This window comes from Pteropus vampyrus, unplaced genomic scaffold (assembly GCF_000151845.1).
Source record: "Pteropus vampyrus isolate Shadow unplaced genomic scaffold, Pvam_2.0 Scaffold391, whole genome shotgun sequence".
In the NCBI taxonomy this organism is placed as follows: domain Eukaryota; kingdom Metazoa; phylum Chordata; class Mammalia; order Chiroptera; family Pteropodidae; genus Pteropus; species Pteropus vampyrus.
The window spans coordinates 727,388-744,698 of NW_011889172.1; the positions used below are offsets into that span (position 1 = coordinate 727,388).

The following is a 17,311-nucleotide window of genomic DNA, read 5'->3' on the forward strand; positions in this document are numbered from 1 at the left end:
GATCCAGCCACACACACTTTTGTAAATCCCAACCCACGCTTTGATACCGGGATAAAAGGCCGTGTTGCAGTTTAGGGCCAGGATTATCTCAGATTAAAGAGTGCTCCGTAGGGGGCGGGTGGGTTGGGAGGAGCTTCAGCCACTCAGGCAAGGGGCACCCCTTTCCAGACTCGCCCAGAGGGATTGTTTGGAGGGAGGAGGCTGGAGAGAATGGAATAAAGGTCTCCTGATGGGGACATTCCCTGGCCCAGGGAGGGGGTGGGAGCATCCAGACATAAGGGTCCGCCCGCTGCTGCCCCTCCACCTTGAGCTTGATTCAAACCTGCGAGTGGGCGGGCGGGGGCGGGAAAGTCCCCGGGTCCTTTTCCCCTCCCCCTCCAGGCCGGGGAGTCCGGCATCTCAGCGGCCGTCACGGCCCGAGCACGCGCGCGCACGAACCCATACCCCAGCGGGTCTCACAATCGCGCACACATACATACACACACAGCAGCAAACAAAGGGTCTGGACACCCTGTCCCCTTTCGCCCTCCCCCTCCGGAGAGGGCGGGGCATTCCCTCCCCAGGTCCCCTACAAGGTAAGTTTCTGTCTGCGAGCTGCGGTGGGGAGAAGGACCCGGCGCCCCGGAGGGAGGGTACCAGGATGGAGGGGTTCCCCCGCTCCCCAAGAATGCCGTCCCCGGGTATGCCCTTTGAAGGCTTCAAGCCTGCCTCCGGGCTGGGGGATGTGTGGGGAGGACCCCGGATGCTGGGGATTCCCTGGTAGACGCAGCGGGGGAGGGGTGTCTCTCCCTGGCTTCCGAGACTGGAGCTGCCCGGCCCCAGTTAAACGGAATCCGAGGAGCCCCAGCTCTCAGAATTGGAGACAGGGCACTGGAAGCTCTCCCAACAGCGCCAAGTCTTTCTAATCTCCCGTCAGCACAGCTTCTCCAACTCTGGAGTTAGAGCCCCCTGAGTTGATTTGTACTGTCCTTTGGTCTCTCCCCCCTTACCCCATCAGCACATTACTTGCTGTGTCTCTGGAACCTGTGAGGCTGGGGTGGGGGGTGGGGTTTGGGGGACTGGGAATGCTCCTCTGGACTATCCAAACTTCCTTTGCTGCCTCCCACAGCTACACACCCTTAGCCGCAGTGAAACCCAGCAATCGGTTTTGCCTTTCTGAGCCTCAGTTTCCCCATCTGCAAAGTGGGGAATGACACACTCAGGCTTCCGTGACACTCATGCATGCAAGCCTACCCTCGTTCCATCACTTATTTCTTAGCTCATTTCATACCTATTTTCCAAGTGCCTACTATGTGCCAGGGCACTATAGCCAGGCCGTGGGGCTGCAGCAACCAAGATGAGCCAGGTCCTTGCTCTGCTGATCCTCCAGACTGGTAAGGGAGCAAGGTCAGTGTGTAAACAAATACCCACGGTGATTTCAGACCGTGGAGACAAAAATTCCATCAAGTGTAGAAAGTGACTTGTAGGGTGGGGGTGGGGGGCGCTGCTGGACATTAAATGAGATTTCTGGTTTGTATCTGCCTTCCATGTGCACTTCAACTCCATGAGGGCAGGGCCAGGTCCAGATCAGTGCTTGGTACACCGTAGGCGCTCAATAAATGTTGAATGAATTAAAGAGGGAATTAGATTAAGACTATTTCCATAGCACTTTAGAGCAGGAAGGAGGCTTATCCATCTATCCTCCCATTTTACAAATGAGGTGAGTGATTCCCTAAGACCCAGAGAAGGGAAAGATGTTGTCAAAGGTGATACAGGAAATTGATGAGGTGTCATCATTCTCATAAAAGTGAGGATGGCTAAATGAATGGTTAACGTCTGAGAAAGGAAGAGAGTAGAGAACAGGCTTGGGCCCAGGCATCCACAATACCCAGCCTGCACCCACCTCTCTCCCCATACCACAAACGTAGCCCTGCATCATCCATTCAACAAGTATTCAGTGCCTACTATGTGCTGGGTGCTGGAGACACAGCAATGATCAGAACAAAATTCCCTGTCCCCATGGAGCTGACATTATTGAGGAAAACAAAAGAAACGGCATAAACAAATACGTACCAGCAAATTGTGATTAGGACTGTGAAGGAAATAGTTTGTGACAAGAAAGAAAAATGAGGGTCTACTTCAGGTTGGGTATCCAGGAAGACCTTCTGGAGGAGCTGAATTACTCTTTAAACATCACACACACACACACACACACACACACACACACACACACACACACACAAATCCAGACAAATGTAATCATGCTAACACTCTATACTGAGAATCTAAATAATGTACTTGAGGCCACATAGCTAGTCAGTGACTCAGCAGAGCTTTGAAGCCAAATTTCACATTTCTAACCACTGTAAAAAGCTACTTCCTGTTGCATCCACATGCACATACCCCTCCCCCCACACACAAACTCAAATCAGTCACACAGAGGTACATGCAACCTTATGCCAACATGGACTAATGCGGTGTCACCCTGTCACACACACTTCTGCAGGTACAGTCTGATCTCAACTATACAAACTCAGACTCCTACCAAGTTCCACACGTCCCCATGCACAGCTGTGTACAAAGTCCCATGCATACACGCATGCATGTACTCACAGGCACATGGCCTCTGATGATTTTTCCTAGCCCTGCTTTAGTGCCAGGCATGGAGCTTGTCAGGCCTGGATGCTCAGGGCCAAGATGTGGACAAGACCTTTATCCTCACTCCCTTGCCTCTTGTCGGCCACCTATCCCCATATCCTTCTCCTGAGGGAGATGGGGGGTGGGCAGGATGTCAGGCTAGGTGAAACCAGTGCTCTTCTGCCCAGCCAGGCCAGGCATTCCTAGGAACTGCAAGCTGGGTAAGAAAAAAGGCCTCTTTCAACCTGAGCCTGGTGCCAGCTGCCCAGAGCAGTCTGCCCTGCCATCTGGACCCCCCTCCCCAGACAGCCTGCTTCCCAGGGGAGGGGAAGGCAGGCTTAGAGGCTGATGCCCTGTCTCTCATGCCCAGGTTTCTGCCAGGATTGATTTCTGCAAATGTACATGGGTGTCAGGACAGTGATGGCGTGCGTGTCTTCACCTCTCTCCCCTGGCCTGTAGGGCTCCTCTGGCTGTCCACTCCTCCATTCTTTCATTGCACAAGTTCTTGAATACCTACCATGGGCTGTTCCAGACACTGATGGTATAGCCAGGACTGGCTACAGAATTTGCAGAGCCCAGGGCGAAATGAAAATGAAGGGTCCCTGTTCAAAATTATGAAGAATTTCAAGATGATGACAGCAGCACATTAAACCTAAGCTTGGAGCCCTGTGGGACTGCACAATTTACATGTCCATAAACTTGGCCCTTGATACATCTAGAACAAGGCAGAAAAATCCCCTGCCATTGTGGAACTAAGGGTTTAGGGAGAGCAGAAACATAAATATATGCTATGTCATGGGTGATGAGAGCCAAGAAGAAAAAGCTAAGTGAGGGGCAGAGAGTGATGGGATTGGGCGAGGCATCTATGTCAGGGAAGGATCTGGAAGGAGGTAACTTAGAATAGAGACCAGAAGGAAATGAGGGAGTCAAGCGGATTTATTCATTCAAGAGCTATTTGTTGAGCACCTACTGTATGCCAGCATTGTCCTAGCAGGGGACAAAACAAACCAACATCCTGACCTATGTCCTAATCAAAGGATAGGCAATAGCTAATAAAAATAGGAAGTAAATTGTATATCTCGTTAGAATGTTATAAGCCTAAAACAAAATGAAAGCAGAGTCTGGGAAATCGGGAAAGTGGGAGGAGCACAGGATACGTGAGGCTGTTTTTCTGGGTGGAGGGAACAGCAAGTGCAAAGGCCCTGAGGTATGAATGTGCTCAAAGTGTTTAAGGAACAGCAAGGAGGCCAGTGGGGCAAGGGGGAGAATGGGAGGAAGTAATGTCTCTGTGAATGTGTTGCTTTCTCCCATGTCTGTCTATAGCTCCATGTGAGTCAAGAACAATGGTGATAATTGTTTTTACTAGGATAGTGGCTACTGTTTTTCGAGCACCTATGAACTAGGCACTGTGCTCAGAATCTTACACTCACTACTTCATCTTCACAATAATCTCCTCAGGTAGGTATATTATCCCTATTTTACAGACAAGGAAACTGAGGCTCAGAAAGGCTGGGTGACTTGCCCAAGGGTATACAGCTAATAAGTGGCAGAGCCAGGATTTGAATGCAGGCCTGTCAGTGTAGTTCTGGAACCTTGCTACATGGCCCTTTCTCTGCCTGTCTGAGCATATGTATTGTCTACACACTGAGAGATAGGGTGCCTCTCTCTCCGTGTGTGTCTGATTCATTCAATACTCATTGACATTATATGTGGGAGACCATGGTAAGTACCATTTCTTGCCCTCACAGAGCTTTATCTAATAAGGATACAGATAATTACAACCAGAATGAGGAGTGCTTTAATGGTGGCAGAATAGGCAGCAGTGGAAGTCCAGAACTGGACTGGCTGAGAAGCGAGGAAGACTTTTAAGCTTCCTTTATACATTTATCCATTTATTCAACAACTGTCCATTGCAGGCTTGCCTGGTGCTAAGCACTAGGCCAGTGAGATAATGTTTATTCACTCGTACTAGTTGATACTGAACTGAAGTGCTAGCTTGTGCAATAAGGTAAGAAAAATAAGAGCCACAGTAGGGGGTAAAGTAGCTAATCCATAGTAGACCTACTAAGAACTTTATAAAGAAATTACATAGTATGTTATGAGATGATAGTGCTGTGGAAAAATAGAGCAGAATAAGGGGGATCAGGAGTCCTGAGGGGCTAGCAACTTAAAACAGAGATGCAAGAGAGAACCACCAGGAGAAATGCCTGAAAAGTGAGATATGAGCAAAGACTTGATGGACGTAAGGGGCCTTATTTAAGGCCCCTTATTATTTAAGGGGAAAAGGTTCCCAAGCAGCAAGAACAGCAAGTGCAAAGGCCCTAAGGCTGGACCGTGCCTGGTGTGTCCAGAAAGAGGCCAGTGTGGAGTGAGCCAGGGGTAAAGTGAGAGGAGGTTAAGACAGAAAGGTGACTAGGCACATGTCACCTGGACTGTTGAGGACGTTGACCGTTCCTCTGAATAAGATGAGAGCTATGCAGGACGTTGAGCACAGGAGGGACATGAGCTCTCTTGGGTTCTAACAGGTTCCCACAGGCTCAAATTTTAGCAGCATTTATTAAGCACTTACTGAGTGCCAGACACTATTCTGTGAGAATTCAATATGGTCTGATCTCATTTCATTCTCACATGGACCCCGTAGAAGTTATTATTTCATTTTGCAGAAGACAAACTGAAGAGTTTGTCACTGAGCCACAGCCACATAGCCGTAATTTGCAGCGCCTGGGTGAGAAGGTGAAGTGAGCCAGACTTCCCCTCCCCCATGCTTTTAGACAAGGATCACCGGCAGTAGAGCGCACTCAGCATCCGGAGCTGCGTCTGTGTTCCTGTCTGTTTCTATTTCCACGCGTCCCTGTCTGTCTCCGCGCGCCTCTGCCTGCGCGTCCCCCATCTGTGCCCAAGCCGCCGTCTTTCTGCGCCCGGCCCCCGCATATCAGAGCTATTTCGGGTTTAGGCTTAAAAGCCCAACAGCTCGGAGGAGACGCTTCCTCCGGCCCCCGGCTCGGACCACGCGCCACACGCGGCAGGCTCTGGGAGCTCCCGGTCTTCTGCTCGGAATCCCCAACCTGGGGTTAGCCCCTGCGGGAGGAAGGATGGCGGGTGCTGGGGCGACCCCACCCGCGAGGCTCCAGGTCCCCCAGTGGCCAGCCCCTGCACTGACGCTGTCGGGAGCCTGGCTATGCGTCAACTGTCGCTTTGGTAACGGGTGGCGACGTCACAGACAGGCAATGCGTCAGCAGCGTGCTGACGTCACGCCCCGGGAGAGGCAATTGACCAGGGGCGGGGACGGATTCCAGGCCCCGCCGGCAGGGGGAGCCCCAGGACACTAATGGTGGATACCTTTGGCTTGGTCCTGCAGGAGGCGCTGGCCTGGGCCGACATGGTCCCTGTAACCTTCACAGAGCACTAGGCTGGCAGAATGAAGAGGAGTCGCAGTGTCCTGTCAGTGGCTGGGACCGGGGAAGAGGTGCGAGGGGCGGGGCCCGGGCTGGGGGCGGGGCTTGGGCCATGTAGAAGGCGGGCGCCCTCTAGTGACGGCGGCTGTTCACTAAGTGGCCGCGAGGAGTCGTCTCCTTGTGCCTCAGTTTGCTCCTTTGATTCCATTACTTTCCTGCCGCCAGGATTAAGAGGCCCTTCTCAGCCTAGGAGTTGGAGGCAGGGTCTCTCAAGGGGCTTCCGAAGTCAGGAAAGGATTGTAGGCGGAGCTGCAGGTGAGGTCTTGAGGGTTTCAGATGTGAGAGGGGGCCACCGACATTAAGACCAACAGGGGGCTTCTTAGACTTGGAGGATGGGAAGAGACCCTGAAAAGGTGATGTGTTTAGAGGGATCTCATATCCGGGACAGAATGTACAGGCATGGGGGGGGGGCCCAGAGCCCCAGGGCTGGGACATGAGGGAGCCCTACAAAAATTATGGCTGAGAAGGAGCACCCCTCAAATATAAGGGGTGGGAAGACACCCTCTATAGGAGGGATCAGCGAGTGGCTCAGACTTGAGAGGGGACATAAGGAGCCCATACCCCTATCAGCCTCTCTTAAATAGCTAAGGAGTGTCATTACTGGGGGAGGAGCTCACAGCTGCATGTCCAGGCTGCACACCCATCCTGCCTCTGTCCCTCCTTAGAGGCCGGGGGAGACCCCTGAACCCAGCCATGCCAACATGTTGGGGACCGAGCTCCGACGCCCTCGCCGTCGCCTCTCCACTGGTCCAGGCCTGGGCTGGGTGGACCCTGAGCCCTCGGATGCTGGGGTCCTTCTGCTGCCACGGCCCACCACATTGCCACTTCTCATCCCTCCGAGGATTTCCATCACCAGAGCCGACAGGTAGGCAAGAGAGAGGACGAGGCTGGGAGATGGGGTGGAGGAACAAGGCCAGCTGGGCTAGGTCCACCAGCCCTTTCTGTGCTCCAGACGCCCTGTGTTTTGCAAAACCAGCTGAAACTTCTCTGGGAGCTTGGTGGGTCAGGCTGTGACACCCCTCCCCCAAGGTGCCCCTTGCAGCCTCTACAAACCCTTTCTTCAATTTTGCAGCTGAGTTAGTAAGTGGCAGAGTTGTGGAAAAGAGTTTCAGCTTCCCAGCCCCAAATGGTGCCCCCATATTCAGAGAACTGGGCCAGGCTAGGGAGCAAGCATCTGGTCTGCTGTGTGCCTTAATTTCCCCTCCTGGGAGGATTCTGTTTCTTCCAGGATTTAAAGGGGTGGGTGAGATCTTGGAGGAGGTCTAGACTGGCATTTTTCTTTCTCCTGGGGAGATGTGAGAGATCTGTGAGCCTTTACATTGCATTTTCTTGCTATTTCTTCATCAGGGTCTTGCCAAGGCACTCCAACCCCATTCTTGGCCCAAAGATGTGTTCAAAAGCCAGACAGCTGAGCTGGTCATGGCTGCTGGACCACCCCTGGCCCCACTGCCCTCCCTAGGTCACTGTTCTCTGAAGCCTCTGATTTACCCACCCCCTCATCTACTCAGCTGGAGGGCTCCAGAGTCTCTGCTTGGGTCATGGTACAATGATGATTCATTAACAAGTGGGGAGAGGAAGTGATTGTCATTCCCACCTCTGGCGGTCTAATGTAACCCCCCCCCCAAAAAAAACCCTCTAGCCTCTGCAACTTCAGGTCCAGCCTGATCCATCCCAGCTTCAGGCCACAGCTCCAACTACCAGCCGGGCTTACTGCCTTGTGCCCCCCTTCTTCTGGAACCTCCCTGTGGCCAGATATCCACCCCCCACCCCCCCACACACCCACATTCCTTGTTGCCTATCCAGAGCACTGACCGATGCTACAGTCCCCATACCCCAAGACTGGCCCAGTCCAGAACCCTCAATTGATCTAGGGAGGATTAGCAGCCCTTGCAAATCCCCTAGAAGCCAGGATAAGTGTGTACTTTAGGGAGGGTCCCTGAGAGAAGTGGGGGTCACGCTTCTGCCCTCTGAGATACCCTGCGGCTGCTGATGGGAGGCTGGTTCTTGCTCCACGTTCTCCCACGCCTGGAGCCCCCTCTGGCGGAGAGAAAAGCGGCTGTGGGGGCTGGAGAAGGATTTTTTTTTTTTTTTTTATAAGAACAGGGCGGGGAGGCGGAGGGGGGATTGGAGGGTAGGCGGTGGCAGACGACTCGGCCTGCCCTGGGAGGACAGTACTGGGGAGCAGCGGGGCGAGGGCCTGCATCCGCGGACACGCACCCGAGCGGGTTAGCGTCTGAGAGCCTGGGCCGGGAGAGTGGAGCTCCCCCTGCCCAGTCGCCACCAGGGCTCCGCCCCGGCCGGGGCCCTGGCCGGGGCGGGGCGCAGAGAGGGAGTCCTCGAATCCGCTCACTCTGCTTGCTCGCTCGGCGCGGCGCTGGGGGAGGCGGGAGCGTGAGTCACGGCGACTCCCGATTTAGGTGCCGAAAGGGGGGCTCTGCCGGCGGAGGCAGCGAGGAGGAGGCGCGGCTGTTTACTCGCCTGTAAAGGGCACAGGGATGCGTCCGGCGGTTTCAGGGGACCTGCCTCAGTTTACCTCCTGCAGAAGCGTTTTAGAAGAGGCAGCGAAGCATAGAGCTGTGGACCAGCAGCCAGGGTATCAGCTATGGGTATCCTCCTGGAGCCACAGGGGAACCAAAGAAACGCATTAGAAACACTCCATGGTGGCCCCAGGCCAACCACACACACACCAACACGCATGGACTCCTTCAGACACGACAGTCAAACAACGGAGGCTGAATCGCGTGCACAACTCAGCAAGCACCGACAGACCACGGTGCGCACCCAAAGGCATGAGAGCACATGCACAGCCCCCAGGCCAGCGGAACAGACCCCGAAGAAGCGCATACCTCCCAAACAGGCAGCACATGAGCGCACAAATCCTTCACCCGCAGACACACATACAGCGAAACCCAGAGAAACAGGCAGACCGCGGCAGTCAACCACGTGCGCACACACACTTCCAGGACACCAAAAACACATACAGCCCTCGGAAGGGGCCACGTGCACGCATACCCCACCCCGGGCACACACCATCACCATCCTCCGACCTACCGACAGGAGAACCCCCGCACATCACCGCTGCCCGCCGCAGGGACCGCGTCCATGGCACCAGGACCACTTCCCACACGTTCCCGCTGGCCTGGGGTAGCAGCGAGGACACGCCAGCACCCGGCTCCGCCCCCGCCATGATGGAAGGACTGACTGACACACGGGCAACCAGTCGGGTGTCATCTTCTAGATCGGATTAACCGTTTAACTCCTTTGTGCCCGTGCGCATCGCTGCTAGACAGGGCGCTCTGGAGAGAGTAGCGTTCCGGCGCCCCCTCCCCGCCAGGAGCGGGTCTCTGCGTGGGCGGGAAGGGCCCCCCCATCCTTAGGTGGCTGCCCCCCACTAGCCGGGACCGAGAAGGAGGGGGGCGGCGCTGACAGCCGCGGCGGGCGTGGGGCGGGGAGGGGCGGGACGGGGCGGAGGAGCGGGTGCTGGCTCCGAGCTGGGCTCCAAGCGCGGAGAGCGCTGCCGGGCACCGAGCAGAGCATCAGGCACCGGCAGGAAGCCTCCGCGCCCGGCCCGGGGGCGATCGGCCTGTAGCGCCCCCGGGTCTATCCGCGGGGCGCCATGGCCCCACCGAGGCCGGACGCACTCGCGGGGCCTCGGGCGTGTCGACTCCCGCGCAGCTGAGTAGGGAGCAGTTTCGAGAGCCGGGACCCCCTGGGGTGCAAGTGGGGGCCGGCGCCATGGAGCCCCCGGCCGCCCCCTCGGAGAGGAGCATGTCTCTGTCTCTGCCCGGGCCCCGAGAGGGCCAGGCTACCCTGAAGCCGCCCCCCCAGCACCTGTGGCGGCAGCCGCGGACCCCCATCCGTATCCAGCAGCGCGGTTACTCCGACAGCGCGGAGCGCGCGGAGCCGGAGCGGCAGCCACACCGGCCCATAGAGCGCGCCGACGCTGTGGACACCGGCGACCGGCCCGGCTTGCGCACGTCCCGCATGTCCTGGCCCTCGTCTTTCCACGGCACCGGCACCGGCAGCGGCAGCGCGGGTGGAGGAGGCAGCTGCAGGCGGTAAGACTCCAGGCAGCCGACGCGCGCGGAGCGGATAGGCGCGCGGGGAGGATGCAACTCTCCCCGCTGACCGCAGGGGGCGCTGTGATGCGGGTGGGATCGGTGAGACTGGCAGCGGTGAGGGCTGGGGGTAGTTCTACTGCGGGGGCATCGGGGCCTCTGCCCCTGGTGGTGCACTGTACCCGAGCCTTCCTACTGAAGTTGATCCTGGGGTTGACTTAAGAGGCGCCATGATGCGTGTGGTATTAACGGGTTGAGGGCTGCAGCTTTAGGGGTTGAGGGCTGCAGCTTTAGGGGTCTATAGCCTTAGTCGGTGACAGTACAGGGCAGTGGCTAGGCTGGATACCACTTCAAGGGACTTTCCTGGAAGCACTGTATTGAAAGCTAGATTCGCTGTGTTTGGGAATGTCCTAGGGGGAGCTCTGTGTTGCGGGGAGAGGACCTAGTGTTTCCTTCAGGCTGAGGGCTCTCGGGGTCCTTCCAAGGGGTGGAAGACTGCATGGAAATGGGGGGGGGCGCATTCTTGGACTCGTCCTGCAGCAGATAGGATCAGAAATCCAGAGAGGGCCTCTTTGGGGAGCACTGTGTTGGGGGCCTTGTGCTGGGTGTAGCCCCCTTCTTAGGGCAGGAGAGTTAAGGTGCAGTAGCTGCACAGTCTCAGGATGAAGAAGTCCCTGCCTCCCCAGGTGACAGTGTTAGTGAGGGGCTGTTTGGGCTGGCCCTGACTATTTTCTTTCTGGCCTCAGTTCACTCTAGCTGTTGGGGTATGACCAGCTGTGGCTGCCTCGGCTGTGTGCTCTGCCTGAGCTTTTGAGGTCCCGTGATTGTAACATGGGGGACTGTGTATGCTTCAGGGAGAGCGACTGTGGCAGTGGGAAAGTGTATGCTCCTAGGATGGTGATTTTGTGACTGCGTGCTTCTGGGACAATAGTCATGACAGTGACTGTGTGTGCTACCAGAATACTGTGACGATGTGGCTGTATGTGCTCCCAGGATGCTGTGATTGTGCCACTGACTGTATGTGTTGTTGGGATGCCATGATTGTGACAGAGTGACTGTTTCTGCTCCCAGGAGAGTAATTATGACAGTGAATGTATGTGCTCCCAGGACAGTGATTGGGACAGTAACTGTAAGTGTTGCTGGGTGATCATTATAGTGACCATGTGTGATACTGGGACAGTGATTATGACAGTGTGCATTCTTGGGATGTGGCGATGGTACCACTGCGATGTGTACGTTCCCAGGACAATGTGATTGTGTCAGCAGGACTATCTGTTCTCCCTAGGACACTGAGATTGAGACACTGTGATGTGCTCTCAGCTGCCTATATGCCCTGTGCCTGAGAGTCAGTACTGTGACTTTTGAGTTGTTCTTGTGTGCCTGGTGTGCTGGCCCCTAACCACCTGGTGCTCCAGTGGTGCTAGAGGTCTGACTGTATATGCTCTGGTGATGTAACTGATGGCTTTTGACTGTGTGCTTTGCCTGCCCCCCATGGATACCCCTCTGCTTGAGACATCACTAAGACAGATTTGGGCCTCTCACTCCTGGAGTTCCCAAAGAAGGCTCCTCTAGACTGTGACCCTAATACACCAGCTCTGGGGCCCTCCAGCAGGTACCACAGCCCCCCAGGCCACTTCCATCCACCTCCATTCGGGGTACACCCAGCCCCAACACCCCTTCCCCCACCAGGAAGCCTGCTATTTCCCAGAGGGAACTGGAGAGAAGCTGAAGGAAAACAAATTGGAATCAACAGGAAATGCCAAGACCAAGGGCAATGTGCCAGGTCACTGTTCTGAGAGACTAGAGAAGGGGTGATATGCAATAGGAACTGGGCTCAGTTCCCTGTTAAGGCCCCAGGTACTCCCCCTAGCCCGGTCTCTGGGGTGCTAATTCTCAGGGTACAGTGGCTGAGTGGCGATAATCATCATTATCTTAGTGGCATCCATCTCCTAATGGTGCACTCTCAGGCTCCATGTGGGGGACTCTTCCACATGTCCTCATCCCCAGGACCCCATGAGGTATTTCTGTTGGATAGATGGGGAAACAGGCTCAGAGGGACGAAGTCCCTTCTCACCCAAGCTCGCACAACCAGGAAATGGCAGAGCCGAATTCCCAACACAGGTCTATCTGTTACCTGTGCCTCCTGGCACAAGTGTCTTGTCCTCTCTGAACCTCATTTTCCCCATCTGTAAAGTGGAGCTGTTATCAGCCCTACCCTGTGGGTTTGAGAGTTTCGTGAGATTGGGGATGTGTGTAAAGGACTTAACACAGTGAGTGCTCAGTAGCTTAGTCACTCATAGACCTGGATTTAGGAGAGGAGGCGGAGCCTGCAGAGCCCCTGTTCCTCCAGGATGGGAAGGAAAAAACAGGAACCTCAACCACATCCCGGCAGAGGCTCAGGTTTCTGTTTCACTGTGGCCTGTGTTGCCTCCAGGGGTTGTGGTGGGAGGGAGGGCATTGGTGCCAGCGTCCTCCCCCTGCTCCCAGGCAGAAGAAGAAAGGGGGAACTGAGAGGCCTCCAATGGGAACCTCACTTTTTAGAATGGGCATTCTGCCAGCCCAGTTCTCCATCAGGGGGTTCTTTCAGTACACACACAGGGGGTTCCAGCACTTCCCACGATGGAGTTTATGCAGCTCCCATAAAGGGAGTCCAGAGAGCCCTCCAGACTTGAGTCACAGGAATCCCCAGAGAGAGGGCACTGCCCCCCATTCGAGAAGGCATCCGCAGCCCCCTTCCAGACCTGGGGATGTATGAGCCTGCGCTCCTGGCGCCCTGCGGGGCTGAGTCACGGCACCACCACGATTTGTCAAGAGGCAGATGGAGCACAAGGAAGAGAAGGACTTTGGTGGTGAGGCGGGGGGCTTGCCTTAACTGGGAGCGGGGCCAACGTATCGACCCCACCTACCCCGCCTCCCTTTGGACCCCCAAACTCTCCCCAGCCTGACTGGGATATCTCTCTGGCTGGTGGTCTCTGTCCCCACTTAAATCCTCGCCTCCCCTTTTTTCTGGCCCTCCCTTCTCCCTTGCCTGAGCGGGTGTCTCCGCGCGCCCCCTGCTGGGCGACGAAAAAGGCACAGGTTGAGGGTGCGCTCCGAGTCCGACTTGCCTCTGGGACTCGTCCCCGAGCAGAGCAAAGTCGCCGCCGCTGCCACTACCACGGCGCCTAGTATTATTATTTCATGTTTATTGAACGCCTTGGAATGCGGGCGCCAGGCCGGCCGACCGCAGGCTGCGGGTGAGGTCTGCGCCTTCCCCAGGTGGGCTGGGACCACACCGCCACCCCCACCCTCTACCCGCCATTCAAACGCGGTGAGACGGCGCCTGGCGGATGGAGAGGAACTCTGCAGAAAAGTTGCGGACGCGGAGTTCCCATCTGGCCTCCGCGGGCTTGCCCATGCCAGGGCCTCCCAACACCAACCTGCGTTTTAACTCCCAACATCTTTAGCTTTCCATCTTTGCCGAGGAAACAGAGACGAAGTGGCTTGCCCGAGATCACACAGCCAAGAAGAGCAGAATTGGGGTTAAAAACCAGGTCTCCTTGGCTTTAGACCAGTGGATGAGATTTAAGTTGTGCCTCTGACTGCTGACACTTTGTGTGACTTGGGGCCATCGATCAGGCCTCCCTGTGCCTCAGTTTCCTCATCAGTAAACCGAGCTGAATAAGATCTAACCACCCCAGGGCTGTGGTAAGGCTGAGATGGCTGACGTCAGAACCCGGCAGCCAGGAGCTGGTATTTTGAGAACTATACTTCCTCAAAATGACTTCAACAGAGAGGAGGGGGCCATCCCTTACACCACAAACCCAGGCCCTGGCTGTGGGGATGCCCCCTTAAACCAGTAACATACTGACTGCAAACTCCTCTGAGTTGCAGGAAACTGGGGTTTTGGGCCTGGGGGAACCACAGATGCAGGGTGAAGACAGAGTTTTGGCGGGCATCTGAGCCCACTGTTTTCGCTCCTGAGTAAGCTCAAATCCAGCCTTTGCCCTTGACTTGCTGTGTGACCTTGAGAAAGAAGTTCACCATCTGAGCATCAGTTTCCTCATCTTTAACAGGGCCTTTCATTCCACGTTGATTGAGCATCTTCAGGCTGTGACTGAAGATATGAGATAGACCCAGTCTCTGCCTCTTGGAATTTTCAAACTAGTGGGTGAGGAAGAAATAGCAAGTAAAGGATATGATCGTTCCAGATGGTGACACATGGGACATGAAGAAAAGAGGGACCCTGGGGACAAGGAAGGCCTCTCTGAGGAGGTGACATTTGAGCAGAGACCTAAATGAAGTGAGAGGATGGTATTTGGGTGTCTGAGGGATGAGAGTGACAAGCAGAGGGACTAGCCAGCGTAAAGGTCCTGAGGTAGGAGTGTGTCTGATATGTTGGAGGAAAAGTAGGGGAGCAAGTATGGCTGGGACAGAGTGAACAGAGTTAAGTGGAAGGAAATAAGGCAGGGAGGTGATGGAGCAGCTTGTGTAAGGCCTCATAGGCCATGGTCAGGGTTGACTTTAGGCCTCAGTTTACATCTGACTGCCTAGGATGAGACAAAGGTCACCGGACTAGAAGAAAATTGAACTGTGAAGAGCCTAGTGATTCAAATCCCAGTTTCTGCAGACAGACAACTGGATTTATGATCTAACTCTGCTCTTTTGGGGCTGGGTCACCTTGGCAAAGTTACTTCCCTTCTCTGGGCTTCAGCTTTCCCATCTCTGAAATGGGCCTGTAAGGACCTGATTCCCAAAGTGTGATGTGCGGGATCAGCAAAACAATGCAGGGAAGCCTGTGAATGGGTCAATGTGAATGTCCTTCCTTTCTGTTTGTACTTGAACCAAAGGGTCCTGGTGGCCAGTGCATAAGTCTTAGTGGGTTTAGAGCAGGAGTTCTCACCCAGGGGCAATTCTGTAGCCTTCCCCCACCGCCCCCCGCCAGAGGACATGCAGCAATGGCTGGAGACATTTTAGCTGTCATGATCGAGGGGTAGAGGCCAGGGATTCTGCTACTGCTACAAGCACACAGGACACCCCGCCCTTCCCTGTCCAGGACAAAGGATTATCAGGCACCAAGTATCAGTAGTGACCAGGCTGAGAAACTGTGCATTCCCAACGAGGGGACAAAATTTGGTTCTTGGGGTGGATGTGTGAAAAAAAATCTTATTTTATATACAAAGCCCCAATATACACACACACAATACATAAACAAATATACAATGTATCTGTGATATTAACATTTCACAGAAGTGTTTGGTGGTGGGGGGGGATGTGTAAAAAGTCTGCTCTTTAGGGAAGCAATAATGAAATACAGGGTGACAAACACTGGTCTAGAGCCTGAATCAGCCACTCATTGGCTGTGTAACTTTGAGCAGGTTGTGTCTCTCCAAGACTCAGTTTTTCCATCTGTAAAGTGGGGACAATAGTATCACTTTGCAGGTGTTTTGTGAGGATTAAATGAGCTCATAGCTAGAGGTGCTGAATCCCAGCATTCTGAAGGTTGACTGCTATAATCATCATCATCATCATCATCATCATCATCATCATCATCATCATCATCATCTGTATTCTCTGGCTAGGACAGTGGTTGGCATATTATAAATGCTCCATAAATGTTTTGTCAAATAATAATAATAATGCTTGTAACTAACATTCAGTGAGTGCTTGCTATGTCGACATTTTTCTGAGACTTTTATATGTCCATCCATGAAGCGCAGAGTATAATACCCATTTTACAAGTGGGAAAACAGGGTCAGTGAGAGGAAGTGACTAGCCCAAGGTCAAATGACTAAGTGCCAGAAGCCAGAGTCAAGTCTGGGCCATTTGACTCTGGGCCCCAGAACAGCAGAGCCAACAAGTAAAAAGGTATTCACAGAGGCAATGCCCTAAAATAGAGATTTGCCCGTTTTTTCTTATTTAAAACAAACTTCTCCCCCTTCCTTAACCCTTACAAGCCACAGGCAGGTTGGAGTAGGATCTGGAATTATAATCAGTTGGCTTACTTTGTTTAAGGGTCTTCACCTCTCTGAGCCTCAGTTTCCTCATCTGTGAAAGAGTATAATGTGCCCACAGAACCGCAGTGGTTGGGCATGCAGAGCCACCACCGGGGTCTCAGAAAATCCCCATGCCTGTGTACTACTGTGCCTGCGTGGGAGTCAGCACTAAGGAGAGGTTGGGTTCTTGGGGTCACCTTATGAACTGCGGGGGCTCCAATTCTAAGAGATGCTTCAGAGATTATAAGGAGTATCTTTACGAGTTATAAGACATGTCTCAGAAGCTGTGGGGAACCATTCTGGGGGGGTCACCAAAGACTGTGGGTGCATCCTGGATTCTGAAGGTGCCCCTGAGGTTATGTTGGGGAGTTCTCTGCATTTGCGGGATGCTATGGAGACACTCAAGGCTTGGAGAACATCTGAGGGACAGTGAAAACATTCCTGGGGTCTGTGAGGGACCTTAGGACTTTGGGGGCCCTCATGCCCATGTCTGTGAGAATGTTTATGGCTGTGGGGGATTCTAATGGTACTCTGGAGGTCTCTGCATGACTCAGGGATGGTGGAGGTGCCCTAGGGCAAGGGTCCCCAACCCTTGGGCCATGGACCAGTACTGGTTCATGGCCTGTTAGGAACCGGGCTGCACAGGAGGTGAGTGTTGGGCGAGCGAGTGAAGCTTCATCTGTGTTTGCAGCCACTCGCTCCCCAGCACTAGCATCACCATCTCGCTCGGCTCTACCTCAGATCATCAGGCATTAGATTCTCATAGGAACACCAGCCCTTGGCGCCTAAAAGTTGGGGACCGCTGCTCTAGAGGATTTAGGTGACATCTGAGGAATTGTAGTGGAGGTCCTGGGATCTACGAGGGTTTCTTGTGGTTCTCAGAGCACCCCTGGAATTTGTAGGTGCATCCTAGGATTCTTGGGGTGCCCCTGAGGTTTGTAGGGGTGTCAGGAACAATGAGGACACTACTAGGGGACATCTTGGGAGCTATTGGAGTGTCCTAAAGTCTATGAAGGCCTCTCAGAGCACTTCTGTGTTTCATGGGGGAACCCATGGATTTCGGGGATACCTTGGGTTGTGTGGGGGCATCTCAGGCATAATGTGGGCACTCCCTGGAGTTATGGGGACGTCTGAAGGACTTTAGGGACGTCCTTGAAGTCTATGGGCCTCTCAACACCACGGGAGATTGTGAGAGCGCCCCTAGAGA

The 17,311-nt window shown here is 54.4% G+C and overlaps 1 protein-coding gene across 2 annotated transcripts in view; it reads left to right on the forward strand.

Moving 5' to 3' along the window:
- The first annotated feature begins 451 nt into the window (after positions 1 to 451).
- Positions 452 to 17,311, forward strand: part of PDE4A (phosphodiesterase 4A) — a 43,250-nt gene continuing 26,390 nt past the window's right edge. The window contains exons 1-3 of one of the 2 annotated variants that reach the window (XM_011380265.2): positions 452 to 575; positions 5,975 to 6,082; positions 6,737 to 6,936. In XM_011380265.2, the coding sequence (XP_011378567.1) occupies positions 6,035 to 6,082; positions 6,737 to 6,936 (248 nt within the window). In that variant the 5' untranslated portion in view covers positions 452 to 575; positions 5,975 to 6,034. Of the gene's footprint in view, positions 576 to 5,974; positions 6,083 to 6,736; positions 6,937 to 9,706; positions 10,130 to 17,311 lie in introns of those variants that run through there. The other variant, XM_011380264.2, reaches the window with a different exon arrangement.